At 47.2% G+C, this 15,781-nt stretch overlaps 1 protein-coding gene across 1 annotated transcript in view; it reads left to right on the top strand.

Moving 5' to 3' along the window:
* The window catches only part of plppr2a (phospholipid phosphatase related 2a), a gene marked incomplete at both ends in the record, with an annotated part of 34,955 nt that extends 21,095 nt beyond the window's left edge, over positions 1-13,860 (top strand). The window contains 5 exons of the mRNA XM_079233835.1: positions 10,311-10,431; positions 10,877-11,127; positions 12,028-12,204; positions 12,727-12,854; positions 13,752-13,860. Coding sequence (XP_079089961.1) covers positions 10,311-10,431; positions 10,877-11,127; positions 12,028-12,204; positions 12,727-12,854; positions 13,752-13,860 — 786 coding nt within the window. The remainder of the gene's footprint in view (positions 1-10,310; positions 10,432-10,876; positions 11,128-12,027; positions 12,205-12,726; positions 12,855-13,751) is intronic.
* Between the last annotated feature and the right edge of the window lie 1,921 nt (positions 13,861-15,781).

Genomic DNA, 15,781 nt, shown 5'->3' on the forward strand with positions numbered 1-15,781 from the left:
AGCATCAGTCTGGTGCAAATGTGCTCCGCCACGTACCTCTGGTCTCTTTTCTTTGTATCCAGTGAAAGCGCACGGCCCATAAGCCACACATGCAAAACAAGAGTCGTGGTGTTTTAGGGACGAGGGTTCGGATCTTTCAACCGGCATTGTATTTTTCGAACACTCACCCTCGTGTCTTTTGATTCTCACGGCGCTGCAACACAACAAAAAGGCTGAGGTGACAGTGGGAAGAGGGAGGACCCCGTCCGGCCGTGGCTGGAGGTAATCTGCCACCAGAAGGGTTTTTGGGTCAGCGCCAGAGTCCCGGACTCTGTGGCTCCCTGACAGCTCCCAGTAGGACCTCAACATCTAATTAAAACCATCAATCACCTTCTGAAGTTGGAGCACGAGCAGCCGATCCACCGAAGAGGAAGGACCCGACGTCGTCTGTTAGTCACATTTGTGCTGTGTGTTAGTTAGGGTTTCCCGTTACAGAGAAATTCACAGTGTTATATATATTTAGAATAACTGATTTTATCAGCTGTAGTTTGATCTCTATCTAATGAAGCTAACATTAGCTCCAGGAGTTAATCAGACTTTTCGTTGTTTCCGGCTGACTCGTGTTGGTATTGAGAAGCAAAAAGAAAGCCACAACAAAAAAAGCGAAATTACGTGTTTATTCCTTTCGGTGATTATTTTTATCTAAGAGTTTAAATTTGCAGGCGTCCTTTTTGGATGAGATGTTTTACTGAAATAATACAAGGAATGGGCTAAATCACAATCACAATTCAGCGATTAATTTGTGCTGAATCTCCATTAAATTCTTGTCTTCACAAGAGCGCAGATTTACCTGAACCATGAAAGAAAGTCACATGAGTTTGCATTTGAAAAAAAGAAAAACTGCCCTTAATAACCCTATTTTTAGATCCGCAGATTACCCAGATTTCCCCCTGAGGGAACTGCTGCAGAAAAGTCTCCACGCAAACACACACTGGTTTAGTTTGAGGGCATCTTGAAAGTTTGCCTAATGGAGCTTGTTAAGCCAGTTAAGTTCAGGATGAATTAACTTATCTCGCACAGATCCAATCCGACAGTGCGCTCGCAGTGTGTTCATTCTCCTCTGTAAATCCCTCCTTTGATCAGTTCTCCACAACCTTCCCCGCTATACGTCTCCTCCACGCTGACCTTTTTGCCTTTATGTTTCTTCCTCTGTTCAATTTTAGCCTCATCTGTGTTTAGCCCTCGCTTTTTGTTCTTCCTTCGGTTGAAAATCTGCAGCATTCACCCGACTTCGGCCCGTTAGCTCTTTACTCGGGTTCGGCCCTTTCTTCGTCTCCTCGCTCATCAACACCTCTTTCTGCCGCTCTACGCCCTGCCCTCCCTGACCTCTCCTCACTCCTGTTGTTTGTCTCACCCTCCAATTAACACGTGCTTCCTGTGAATCGACTGGCGCTCCTCAGCTCGCCTGCTCCACAATCTGCGGCTGGAGTGATCGATCGAATCGATGGAGGAGAAAATACACAGTGAGAAAAGCATTCTTATCTTTAATAGGTGAAGCCCGCACTACTTCCTTGTGTGGTTGTCAGGCACAAGCTAGCCTCTTCCAGTCTTTATGCTAAGCTAAGCTAACCAGCTGCGGGGTTGTTCATATTTACCGCACAGACATGGAGAGCGGTATCAATCTTCTCACCTAACGCTCAGCAACAAAAGGGAATATATGCATATTTCCGAGACACTTCTCTCTCTTAGAACGAAATTCAGCTTTTCTTCATCACACTTTAATCACAGCAAAAATATGCTAGGAAATAGGCTCCAGTATATAAATGGAATTTCCCGTCCGTTCCCTCCACCGTGTTGTAGCTCCAGTGCAAACATGATGAAGGCCTGGCCACACACACATTTGCACAACGGACAAATAGCAAGTGGCCCTTAGGGAGAGCCGCAGAGTTATCGCAGCTTCTGAGATGTGTTGCGTCATCCACTCTTATCCTGAAAAAAAGCAATTGTTTGCAGACGACAGAAGTAAATACATGAATACAAATGTGTGAACTTATTGTCAAGCTAGCACACTTGCTAACTGGCAGTTAGCACTCGACCTGAGAGCTTTTCCCACCTTTCAGTAACTCTTTATTGAGTGAAATTGGGGATAACCGTGAAAATAGGTGTACAGGTCTCAAGTGTACGATTCATAAATCAGGATAAAGCGCTAGCTTCTCTAACTCAGTGATTGCGTTCAGCATTTCATTCATTGGTCTTCCTGAACAAAATCAAATTGTTGCTCTCACCTATATTGCTATTCTATACCATATCTTTTTTGTTCTATTCCTATGTAGAGAAGCAGACATCTTTACGTCAAATATCTCCAAGACTAGCCACCTCACACCAAAGGAAATCTAGATTAGTAAATAGCGCGACAAATAAGAGAGAAAATGTGTCAACAACAATTCCTTCATTCAGCAAACAAAACTCCCAAAATGAAAATTCTGGTCGCACTTGTTTACCAACTGCATGAGTAATCCTGATGTCACCAGGCTTTAACACTGCTTACCACCTTGAATGATGCTGTATGGTATTCTGTATAGTTAGAAGACCCATGTAGTGAATGGGGGTAACCCAATAATTACTCATGACCCACAGTCAGCCTGTGTTTGTTTTTGTATTTGTCCTTTCATTCACCTCAGAGCTTCCTGTCCACGTTGAACTTTCTGTCACAGAGGTGTCCTGTCCGCGTCCTCAGCCATAATGTCAGTGGACTAACATTAAGCCTACGCCTCACCCACAGCAGCCGTGACCTCAGCAGAAAACTCTCACGTTCACGCACAATTGCACAGACACGGATCAATGCCTTTCTGTAGGTCTCACTCTCTCTGAAGCGTTTCCCTTCCAGTCTTCTTTGCCGTTTATTTTACTTTACCGCACGCCAAGTCTACCCTTTTTTTCAAACGCAGACCGCTACCTGCTGGCTGACCCCGGTTAATGAAACAGATGGCCGGACGGGCTCCTTGCTGCCGAGGGTCACGGCTTTCTGCCCCTTGACTTCTGTTCTCAACTCTGCGGGGTGAAAGGGAAAAGAGGAAAACGTGTGATAAGAAAGAGAGAAGGGAAGGAGACGGCTTATTGCGGGGTAAAAGTTTGCGGACCGTCGCGGAATTAAAAGGGACGAGATGAAATCTTGGCTCGACGAGAAAACGATAGTCGTTCTATTCATGGAGGGAAGAGGTACGTGTTGTTTTCTCCGCTGCATGTTAAAGTGGCTCTATCTGCTCTGCCTATCTGCGGTGCCGATGGTGTAATTCACCACAGTCTGCACAGCTCACACTCTGCCGGGACACAATCACAGCTCGGATCTAACGGCTCCCGATAGTAATCACTCCGCCCGAGCCAGCGGAGGATTGCATCACCACACCATTTTTTGTTTTGCATTTGCATCATCAAACTATCTCCTTGTTCCCTCACATTTTCTTCTTTTTTTCCTGTCACCCTAAAGCTGGTGTTTAGGCAAGTTTTGGAGACATCGAAAAGAGTTCGCTAGTTTTTGAAAGTATTTAACCGCAAATAAAATAAAAAAAATCTGTGCCCCTCCCTCTAGGCCTCCCTCCAAAGCCACTCCCCCAAAACCCGTGGACTTGTCAGTCAGTCAGGCAGTGTTGAGAGCGTTGACGCTAACCGTATACAGCTGCCTCATGTCTCATTAGAAAACACTTAGCATTAGCATAATGCACGCTAGCACTCACAGTTGTGAAGCTAGCATGCTGGTTTTGGGAAGATTTTCATAGAAAATGGAGTCTGATGTAGTAGTTTACTCCTGGCTAGCTCGCCAACAAGTGCACAAGACTTGATTGGCCCGCGACAATTTCAACGAAAATGCCCCTGGAATAAATTGCCTACCATAGCTTTGACCAGATCCTCTCTTTCACTCCCTCTGTAGTTGCGTTCACAGTTGCGTTGCCGGCCCCGTGTACCATATTCCCGGTGGGCCCGAGGCGGTGGGGTTGCATCCCCCCTAGTTGGCTCCACAGTGGAGCGAGAGAGGTAGACGGTAAGAGAGCGCGTGGGTTTGTGCTGTCCTCTAGCGGTTTCGGTCAGAACTCAATCCAGTCCTGTGAAATGTGATTAAACCGAACAGCAGTTTTCGTTTCTGCTTCTTAGCTTTGATCCATTTTTTCCTTCAGTCGGGCCGAGAGGAGGGACACCTCAGGGGTCCCGCGTGGCTGATGGACTGCCACGCTTCACTCAGCACCTCGGAGATCTCTGACGAATGCCAGCGTGGCCAATCTGCATTCACAACAGGGGGTTGGGGTGAGGTTGCGACGTTCTGTGTGTATCTGTGAACGTTTCACTCGCTCTCACAGAGGTCCTCTGCAGAATATTATTCAAGAGCTGCTGCAATGGATCAAGGTGATAGAACAGATGCACGAGTCAACGAAATTCTGGGAAACTGGTGACATAGTCTCGTCATTTAACTTTATTTTGAAACACAGACGACAACAGAAGCCAATCTTTTCACACTCAGTTCTTTTGTCTTGTACCAGGGGTCGGGTCCGAGCATTTGGCCGTCTTTGTATTTCCGACCTGAGGTTTTTACTGTGTGCAGGGGCAGTGAAGATACATGTTGTCTTGGATAGTTTGAGGCATGAGACGTTTAGTGGCAACATCGGGGCGAACTTTCGACCTTGATGCATCTGCTGAATGCTGCTCCGCATTCTGATTGGGCGACGGGGGGCGCCTACGTGTCCGACTAGACAACCACTTGTTGAACAGCATTCATTCGTTCACACCTGTGTTGACCACGGCAAACACCTGCTGAGCAGCTGCTTCGTTGCTTTGTACAACACAAGAGCAACCGGTGGGGTCTGCTTACAGCGCAGCAAGTTGCAAAAGAAATGCAAAATCCCAGGTTCATGCAGCTATGATTTTCCTGGGGAAAAAGTAAATACATTTTCAGAATCTTCCTGGTATTCCACCCTGGTCCTTTTCTCTTCTTCAGGTCCATTCGTCAGACGAGCCTGTGGTCACTCAGGATCAGGAGGATTACAGAAAAGATGATTAAATATGTTGAAAGGGAGAGAGGGAGAGAGAGAGAGGCAGAATAGAATAGAAATAGCGTGAGACATTAAACAGCATGCAGTCCCATTGATGCAGCTTTTTTAAGGAATGTAACAGAGTAGGTTTTGGGCGAGCGGCGGAGCTGGATAAAAATGGAAAGACAAAGATTGTATAACCTACTTTCCCTCCCAGTGGGAAGGAACAATGAAAGCGGTAAAGAGAGGGATTAGGGATTGCTGGGACACAATGACGAAGGCTTCTGCTTCTGTAAGGCGGAATACATCCATATACTCCTAAGTGTACATCATTGTAGTACAAACAAGTGTTTGGGCGCCAGGACAGATTCTCAGCGGGCCAACGGTGTTTTTTTTCAATGTTCAATCCCACTTTGCTAAAAAAAGGAAAAAGCATCAGTGTTTGCATGTTTGCGCGCCCATCCGTCAACGAACCGAGAGGTCGTGTGTCTTTTCATTTTTTCCCTCCCCCTCTTCAGCCGTCATCCTCCATCGCGTCGCCGTCCTCGCTCTCCAGGCCTCTCGCTAAAAGGTGATGGCGCTGATCCTGACGCGCTCAGACGGGCGCCGCGTCGTCCGCGTCGTCCATTAGGCCCCCGAAAGAAGCTCGCTCACACGCCGCCGTGCAGAGATTGAGGTCGGCGCAGATGACGGCGGATAATGGGATACTAGTGACAGCTCGCCATCTCTTTGTACTTTACACATGAATAACCTTCCCAATGGAGTTCACTCCGTCCAGTACAAGAGAGGCAGCGGGCGCCCGTGGCCTCTGGATCATTTACTTATGAGCCGTCGTATTTCTTGACATGTAAAGTTTTAGCGTTCATGTCGGTGTGGTGGTTTGGAACATAAAGACTTTAGTCTTCAGAGGAGACAGGCAAAGAAAACATGCACCGGTCAGTTTAGACATTTTGGGGAGATTTTCCGTGTCTTCTTTTAGACTGGTGGAAAGAAAAAACATCCATAATACACATTTAGGTGTTTGTTTTGATACTTTGTCTTTTTGTGTCTGTAGATTTCTCCTAAATTCACCAAAAGTTAGCATCAGATAATGACATATTTAAATGTCAGTATTTTAAGGGACGTAATCAACAGGAAGTTTCATGTCAATATTATTATATTAGAATCTTTTTTTTTTAATTTATTCCTGTAGAGTCTTCACTTCTTTTCTTTTCAGAATTCTCCACTTCGGTAACACCAACATACACCAAAGCTTCCAGTTGAACTCCTTTACAGAAGGGTTTGTTCATATAGCATGTAGCCTGATTTATAGAACATTTGATTTCCTAAAAACATTTCTTTTTTTTTTCTGTAAAAACCTTTGACTCTAAAATGTCAACAAAATGAAACCAGCATTTTGAACCTGCTTTTATCCAATCGTCAAATGTCTGCAATGCAAATGTGCCTCTAATTAATAAGATGAGGTCTCACTTGCAATACAAAAAAGAAAGTGTCTTACTGTTAGTAATCAGCTGGGGAGGTTTCACAGTGATCTGTAGTCACATTTCTTCTTTTTGTACTCCTCCCTTGAGGACATGGTCACATGACGCCTTGCACATTTAGAACCTTTCAGCTTCCCAAAGTCGAATCATCTTGGTAAACTATGAATTGTGAGGCCTTGCGTAACAAATACCAGAAAAAAAAGAGAAATGAAAGATATTTTAAGACATGTACCATTTCTTCTTCTTCTCGCAGCGTTGGTTCATTTTACGTAACGGCCCAGAGTCAAGCATACATTATATTTTCATCTATGTATTTTTTTTCCCTCCACATCATTTGATCCCTAACACGGAGTGAGTCGCTATTTGCAGAAAGGGTGATACTAATGGAAGCAATCTTCTGCATGTGCAACCATTCGGGTTCGTTCCGAGACGCCTAAATTTGTCCTCGACAGCTTTATTGATTAGCGCTCGCTGGCGGCGGGACGGGCCGTTTGTCTCCCGCGCTCGTGGCTTTCTCAAGTGTGGGCGCCGCGCCACTAAAAGCCGGCGCTAAAGCGCACGTACAGTCGCCATTAACTTCTCAAAAAGAGCTCGCTGAGATCCTAATCCCGCTTCGCTCTTGCTCTCTTTTATTCCTTCTCTGTCATCTCCACAATCCTCCTCATTCATCACATCGCCCACCACCCTCTTCGTCGTCTTCTAATTGACACGTGTTTCGTAAGAAGGGCCAGTGTGGATGCACTCTCACATTTGACTAATTTCCACTGACACAAATCGAGATCTGATTACTCACACGCACAGAGCAGCAAATGGGCCCAGTGCTCGTGAGTTAATCAGGTCCTTGTGTGTGTGTGTGTGTGAATGTTTCATTCCTTCACTCCTCTTGTTTTAAATCATGCATGTGAGTCGCGTCTTCGTCTGTAATCCATGAGCCCATCGCGCTATTTTCTGGAAGTCGTCAGCGTCTCGCCGCCCTGCATCATCGGACTGGACACGGACTGGACGCCCAGTTTGATTTTCAAGGAATTATAATCCGCTCGTCCCTGAACCGCAGCGACAGCCGCGTCGTATTCGACAACGAATGCCTGGAAATGTTGGTTGAAATAATGCACTACATGATTCACATGGATGCCATCCACACATGAATAATTCATTCCTGCAGTATTACCCCCCCCCACCCCCTTACCCAAATCTCATCACTGACTGTTCCTCTCTTCCTTTTTTCTGTCTTTACTCTCCAACTTTCCTTTTGTGTTCTCATTCTTCTTCTCTCGCTCTTCCACTTAATCTCTGGCAGCAATGGGTCGAAACCTCCGGTTCTGCCGAGTGAAGCCGATGTGGAAGTGTCTTAAAAGTTGCGTTATCTCCGGTTGCAAAAATATGTCTGATCGAATGGAAGTCAATGAGAAAATGACTCTACTTCTCACTTCATTTATTCCCTCAGTAAACATTGTAAAACATGAGTTTATGGTCTCAATCTGTAGTTTCAAGTCTTCATTGACAGGTCTCTGCCACAACCAGACACGGCGTCGCTATGTCACTCCTCCGCATTCCAAAATGTGGTCACGTCTGTTCATCGGTTGCAAAAAAACAACATGGCGACGGTTGTAATCCAAGATGGCGACGGCGAAACCGCAAAACTCAAGGCTTCAAAACGGCAGTGCACAGATCAACGGGTGACGTCGCGACGACTACGTCCACTTCTTATACACAGTATGTGGTCTAACACTCCCTCCGCCCCACTCCCCACTGTTCTGGAGAAGGGTGAGCTACCTCTAGCTACCTAGCTCTCTTTAGCTACATAGCTACCTCTAGCTACCTAGCTACCTAGCCAGCCATCCGTCTCTGGAGCTGCGACCAACACTTAACGGGCCCCACTGGCGAGTTTTTGACGGCAGTACAACACACAGCAAACATTTCCTTTTGTACGAGAGGAATGGCCGCCGCTAACAGTTCAGCATGCGTTCTGCTTTCCTATTCCTGAGGCTGACCGCCTCAAAAGGCCAAACAAACATTCACAGAATAAGCGTTCGCATTGAACAACCATGTTGGACAATAAAGGGCACGGAGGCCGGACGGCCCCGGCGTTACAGCTCGGCCCCCGAGGCAAAGTGTTCAAGAGCACTTGTCCACGAGTGACTGCACCGCGGCCATTATCTCACACTCGCTCCAACCCTCCACGGTCCCCATGGAAACAGCCACAACGCCGTCTTTAATTGGCCCGTAAACGGGTGTCCACAACGTGCCGGTGCCCCTTGCCCCTTTGATTTGAAGCCACTGATTAAACCCCTCAGCTTTGATTTCATGCTCGTATTAGTGTTTCGAGGGTTGCCATGGAGCCCCCAGTAGGGTTGTGTTTCGCTAATGAAAGGAGGCACTCGGCCGGGCCCGCACTTCACAGCCCCTGCATGCTGTTACCTCATTTGATTTGGCTGGACTCGCACCGGGGAGCACAAGACTCGGCTGAAACGCGATCAGTTGAATCTCTTCGGCTCCGTCTTTCTCCGCTTCTCTTTCTGTCCGGTGGTTCTTCCACTTTCTCCGGCGTTCTTTTCCTCAGACAAGCTATGCGTCACACCCCGTCACCGTGGGGCGATAAATGGGGGGGGGATTATGTCAAATATGGATTTATGAGGTTTCTTATTATTTATTGGGGGATCGGGTCAGCGTTTAAGTGGAAACTGTAGGGATGATTTAAGATGAAGCGTGTTTCTCTGGCGTCTCGGGAGCTGTGCTTTAGTCCGTGCCAGCGTTTCTTGAGTGCTGTCGGCCGTCGCACAGATGAGTCGCACAGTCGCAGCTCATTAAGGGATCATCGGTCTGGGAAGGCGCCGCTGTTCAGTGACCAAAACTTGCAAATATCCAACAACAGCAGCTGCTATTTGTGATTGTCGCAATGTTTCCAGGAATGCAGCGAGTTCACATCTCCATGCGGTGGTTTTTAATAAAACAGATGATGATGATTAAGTCTCATTAGAGCCGCTTGCCCCGTGAGCTGTGAGGTCATCAGTAATGCTGCTGCTGGTCAAAGGAGTCCTGCGTGTGCAGCTGTGCTGTGTTAGAGCTCCGGAGTAAACTTCATTGTCCTCCTCCCTTGTGTGAGCTACCTGTGCAGAATAGTTGATAGCATTCCATTTATTTTTAATATATGCATATTTTCATACTATTTTTATGTCTGCATAATGTCAGTGCTGTTTAGTTCTGCCTGTTCCGTTCTTATTAATTCAAGACTGGAGTGTTAATTTCAAAGTTGGGGTGCACCGATCAGACTTTTTCAGCCCAAATACAGATACCTTTGGGTATCGGCCGATACCGAGTACCGACTAGATACCAGTGTTTAATCAATAAGCTGTACGCCTCACGTGTTGAGGTCATGTGCAGTTTAACAGGCTTTCCTAACTTTGTCAAAGAAAATGTGACAAATAAATGCAGAAATGTAAAACTACTGAATTGTTTTTTACTATTGAAATAATAAATCGCACACCAGCAACAGGAACTATAATTCAAGTGTAAAGCTTCTTTTTTTTTTACATGCTAGCAGCTCTTTGTACGCACATCGTACATTATTGCCTTAAGCTAAACGCTAACGCACAAAACACACTGTTTATCCAGTAGTGTTTTCCCATTCCATTTTTTTTTAATCCTGTGAGCATTTGATAAGCAGCTGGTACCATCAGCACACGTTTGACCTGCCCTGACCTTTGACCTCACCGCGCGGTTGATTTAGTTGCAGCGGTGTACCGACAAATGGTCTCGTGCGCATGTAAAGACGAAAGCACGACACGGAAGTGTTTAACTGCCAGTTCTGTGTTTTATTTTGTGTGCGCAGATGCTTGTCGGAGAGCTGTGTGCCTTCTTCACCAAGGCAGAGGGAACCCAGGAGAAGACCATTGTCACTGCAGACTGCTGCTACTTCAACCCCCTGCTGAGACGCATCATCCGCTTCCTAGGTGAACGCCGCTTTGTATCTCTCTGCTCTCTGCAGGCCTGTGAAAGGGCACTTTGCCGTCGAGGTGTGACAAAATCCCAAAAGATCACAACATCATGAACGGGGAAAGCTTATCAGAACGCGGCCCGCTACACTTGAGCATTTGTCAACCACAGCTCGAGCATGTAAGCTGTTAATTGCATGATTGGATGAGGTGAGATATTCAGGATCACGGCGGGAAGAATATTAAGCAGCCTGCAAATTTGCATCTCGAGCTGGATCAGCTGAGGTGGAGGCTTCTTGTTGCAATTTCACACCTCAGCTGATAATAATGTGTTGGGGCTATATCAGGAAGGGGGAAACTTTTTACTTATTTATCTCGTGTGGAAATCGCTAAAACGTCTAACGTGCCTTTTTCTTCTTCTTCATCTCCTTTAACTCTCTCCGGTGCTCGCCTCCGGCCCCAGGCGTCTACGCCTTCGGCCTGTTCACCACCACCATCTTCGCCAACGCCGGCCAGGTGGTGACGGGAAACCAGACGCCCCACTTCCTGTCCGCCTGCCGGCCAAACTACACGGCGCTGGGCTGTCAGTCCACCATGCAGTACATCGCGGAGCGCCGCGCCTGCACGGGCAACCCGCTGATCGTCATGTCGGCGCGGAAATCCTTCCCGTCCAAGGACGCGGCGCTGAGCGTCTACTCTGCCGTGTACACAGTGGTAGGTTGGAGCATGCTGGAGGAGATGCTTTATGCTCCTGAGGAAAAATCCTGCACCGATGTACAAAACTTCTCTTGCTAAGAAACCAGCAGTGTTAGCCAGATTGATACCAAATTAGCGTAGCTTAGCGTGAAGAATTAAGTGTTTAATCCATACAAAAACGGTTGTGTGAGGGACATTTTTTTGGCCCGCAGTCTTGTTGTCACTGTAAGGTTATCAGGCAACCAGTGAAAAAAGAAACTGCAGTGCTAGTTAGCATCCTGTGAACAGACCTTAGCTAGCTGTTTCAAAGTCTTCCAGTCCTAATGCTAAGCTAAGCTAACCGGCTGCTGACTGTAGCTTCATATTTAGTGGAATCGATCCTCTCATCTAACTCTCGGCAAGAAAGGAAGAAAGAGTATTTTAGTTATTTTTACAAGTTTTTATTTCGTCAGAGTGGAGTAACTGCGTTTGGATCTCAGATTGAATTTACTTGTAATCCAGTCGTCTGTTGGGATATATTCTGAGTGCACAGGAAGCGATGACTCGTGAGTGATATCAAACTTTAGCTGTAGCTAGCTAGCAGCCTAGCATGAACTATTTTCTTCTAATCTCAGTAAGTCAAATAATTGGAGTCATAAAGACTCTATTAACTTTGCTCATGTTGAAACATTTTCAAATTGCTTCTTTACATTTAGAAAAGTGTCTGTATCCGCCCCCATGTTTGAGTTTACTTTATATGCAAATTTTCTAAAATTCCATTTGTGTCCAGTCAAGAGTTGTAAATAAGAATTAGAAACATAAATTAAATTTTGCTTTGCTTTCGAATAGTCAAGAGAGGTTATTATAATGACGCGTGCTTGTGTATCTTGTGTTGCCTCCCGTTGTCTGTTGTACTCTAACCGTGCGTCTTCCCTGCAGATGTACGTGACGCTGGTGTTCAAGACCAAAGGCACGCGGCTGACCAAGCCCACCATCAGCCTCACCCTGTTCTGCCTGGCCTTGCTGGTAGGCGTGGTCAGGGTGGCCGAGTACCGCAACCACTGGGCCGACGTCCTGGCGGGATTCTTCACCGGGGGAGCCATCGCTGTCTTCTTGGTGAGAGGCCGGACCCGACGGGAAGTCCGTAACCCGCAGGTTTACCACCCGCAATTCTTACCCATTGTTTTTAAACAGCGGGTCTCTGGTTTCTCGATAAAAGCTTCATGAATGCATGGAACAATAAATTAGCGCTCGTATGACAGCAAAGTATGATCAACAACATTTAAATGTTGAACATCTTATGCAAGAGTGTTATCGTCCCCTACATCAAATAAAGAGTAAGACAAAGTCCATATTTTGACTATACATTCTGATGTATTAGCATCTTGGCTCGGGCAGATGTTCTAGTCCTGAACAGGTATTTTAGCATAACTACCTGGACATGCTAATGTTTGGGGCTAACATTGTAAAAATAAACGAGCCCGCCCTCCAAACTACCCAACAAGAGTCCAATTAACTTGACTGAGCTACGATTGGACGATGCAAGTGGCGGGGGGTGTGGTTTAGCGAAGGGGTCAAATCCCATCTCTCTTGCTTCATCCCTCCAACCCTCTCACCTGGTATCTGTCCTCCCGCTAGGTGACCTGCGTGATCAACAACTTCCAGCAGATGCTGCCAGGTCCTCCTCCGCTGCGCCCCCAGCGGCCGGAGTCCGTGCTGGGCATGCCGATGGTGACGCTGCCCTGTGTGGAGAGTCCACTCGAAAAGTTAAGTGGCCCTCAGGTAAGGGGCGGGGGTGGGTGCGAGGCACGCCTTTGCTCACTAAAGAGGGGCTGAGATGCACACCCCTTGTCTCTTACCTTGAATTTGTTGTCCCTCCCCCATTCCCACCCCAAATAAAAAACATGCATGATCCAAGTCCCACCTGCACCCCCAAGTATCAAAGAAAACACCCAAGTCAATCCTCTAAGTCTCTGAGCCTTGATAAGATTTGAAATGAGCCGCGGCTTCATTTCAGCCAGAGCAAAGATGGCGGTCCACGTTTCCATCCTATCAGGGATTCAGAGAGTCACTTCGGGGTGACTCAGCATTCTTGGCCAACGCGCTCCAGGCGTAAGCTACCAGACGCAAAAAAACAACAACTGTGCATTCAGCCAAAGGTCTCCCTCGACAGTTCAAGTTTTTGTTCTCGCCAGCCCCGAGTATTTCGGGGAATGTCTCGCGTCCTCTGTGGTCTGTCTCCGTCACTAACCCTCACCTGACTGCCTCTTTTCCTCTGTCTCCCACCTTGCCTCTCTCCTCTCAATCTGCTCCCTTGTCCCTCACTCTCCTCCAGCATCCTGCACTCTCCTCCTGCCCACCTTACAACGCCTACGTCCAACCATTCTAACCAACCTTGAACCCTCTTTTTGTTTTCTTCCGCCCCGCCATCGCCACTCCCCACTATCTCCGTCATCTGTCGCCTTACTTCTGCTTCCTGCTCGGTTTCTCCTGTGTTTCTCTCCCACCCCCTCAACCCCTCCCTCCTCATCCAGCGCATCACTCTTGATTATTCTTTTCTTCACTTTTCTTTCTCTCTCTCTCTCTCTCTCTTTCATTCGCCTTCCTTTCTGCCCCATCCTCTTTATCTCTCTCTCTTTCTCACTCCTCTCTTTCCCCTGCAGACTCCGCGGGGATCTCCGTTCACCGAGATCACATGACCATCAGCCCTATCGGTTCCCCGCCACCCCCGATGTCCTCATACCGTCTCGCTCCATTTCCAGCGAAGTCTAGACCAGTCGGAGCAGCACTCGCCGCACTGCGCCGCCCATCCGGCCGGGCGGTACGCGACGCTGCACCGCTCCTATTCCACGCAGGTCTAGACGGTCCAGCACACACACACACACACACACACACACACACACACCTTTCCTGCTGCCCTCTCAAACCCCCGGGGAACCGATAGGCAAACTCTTTAAAGACTTTTCTCTCTGCCGGACATTCAGGACAGAGTCAGAAACATCTGACTTTTCTTTTTGAATAAGACTTTTGTTTTTGTATGGACTCGGCCGTGTGAAACTCACTTCTGTCTTCAGTGGCGCGCTCTTTAAAAAAATCAAACTGTGACCAATGAGAATGTCCACTGTGTGTTTTTTGGGGGGTTTTACGTCACAAACAAGTTCGAAGGAAACTCCGTGTGTGACTTCGCTGTCTGCTGTCAGGACGTGTTTGACCAAAGAAGCCCTCTGAAGGATGCACGTGCTGCTGAGATTTACCCTTCGAAACATCCTTTTGGCGAGCCCACACACACACACACACACACACACACACTCGCACAGCAGTGTGAGTAGCAGTGCTCTTGTCAGCTCCGCATGTGATGTACTCCGATCAAAGAATCCATTTCATATCTCTCAGCAGAAGACAATAGCAAACGGGATGAAAGTACAGACAAGATCTTCACTTGGCTTTTTTTCCATTTATTTTCTTCTCTCAGATGGTTGCAGCTTCGCCAAAAACAAAAAAAAGGAAAGATAACTGATGTGAAAAACAAACACAAGGGATAAGACTAAGACAAGCTCCCGACTGCAGGTTGGCAAAGGAAGTGCATCGCATTCGGGAGCAAATATTTGTTCAGTTTTGTATTCTTCTGAGACGAGGAGCTTTCATACAAAACACTTTCCGGCGATGCCAACAGATTTTTCTTTTTCCTCGCACGGCATCGCTCACCCTGGACTGGAGCTCCTTCCTCGCCGAATCTCGGTAAAAGACGGCGCGTTTTGACGAACTGGCCGAGTCATGTAATTATTGTGATTAATTTCGGAGAATTTATCAACAGATTTATTTATTGACATGTACGTACTGTGTGGTTGCTGTGAGCGCTCCATGTGGCGTGACAGTTTTGCTGACTTTGATTTGCACACTTCCTCAAATTATTCTTTTTTTTCGCCCTCTTCCTCCTCTCCCCACACATCTTCTTCTTTTACAACCTTCGTTTTGCTCCTCTCTGTGGTATCTTCACTATAATACCATCACTGTGCTGTGAAATGTTTCCCTCTGCTGGACGACACACACACACACACACACACACACACACACACACACACACACACAAATGAAGTCCAGTTTCACAGAGCACATACCTTCAAAAACACACACACACACACACACACACACACACACACATCCCCTCCCCTTAATCCCTCTTTGGAACACTGAAACCTGTTTGTATGATATTGTACATAACCCTTTTTTTGTATTGAGAGTGGGATTTTTACACGAGCATCACCAACACTAAGTCTAGAGATGAGGGAGGGAGGGTGGGGGGTAATTATTGTATGTATTGCGATGATAGAGAACAGTGTGTATGAAGGTGCTAAACCACTTCTGAACCCGGAGGACTCACTCATTTGCCCTCTGGACCAAGTTGAAAGTCAGAGTTTTAAATAAGACGCTAGCTGTTATGAACTCGAAGCCCAAACAGTGGACGCCAAACCCGCCCACCCCCTTTTCATCCCATGTCAAATCTCCGGACACGTTCGCGGTCTGAGACGGACGTAAAAGTCGACAAAGCTGGCGCGAGGCGAGCTAACGGCGGCACCGAGGGACTCGAGCTGTGGACACCGTCACCGATGTCGTGCGCTTCGATCTTCTCGTGGTCCGAGGTCAACGAGCCGAGCCCCGCTCTCTTTTTACGCCGAGCCCGAACCCCAAGCAC

This window comes from Taurulus bubalis (assembly GCF_910589615.1).
Source record: "Taurulus bubalis genome assembly, chromosome: 17".
Lineage (NCBI taxonomy): Eukaryota > Metazoa > Chordata > Actinopteri > Perciformes > Cottidae > Taurulus > Taurulus bubalis.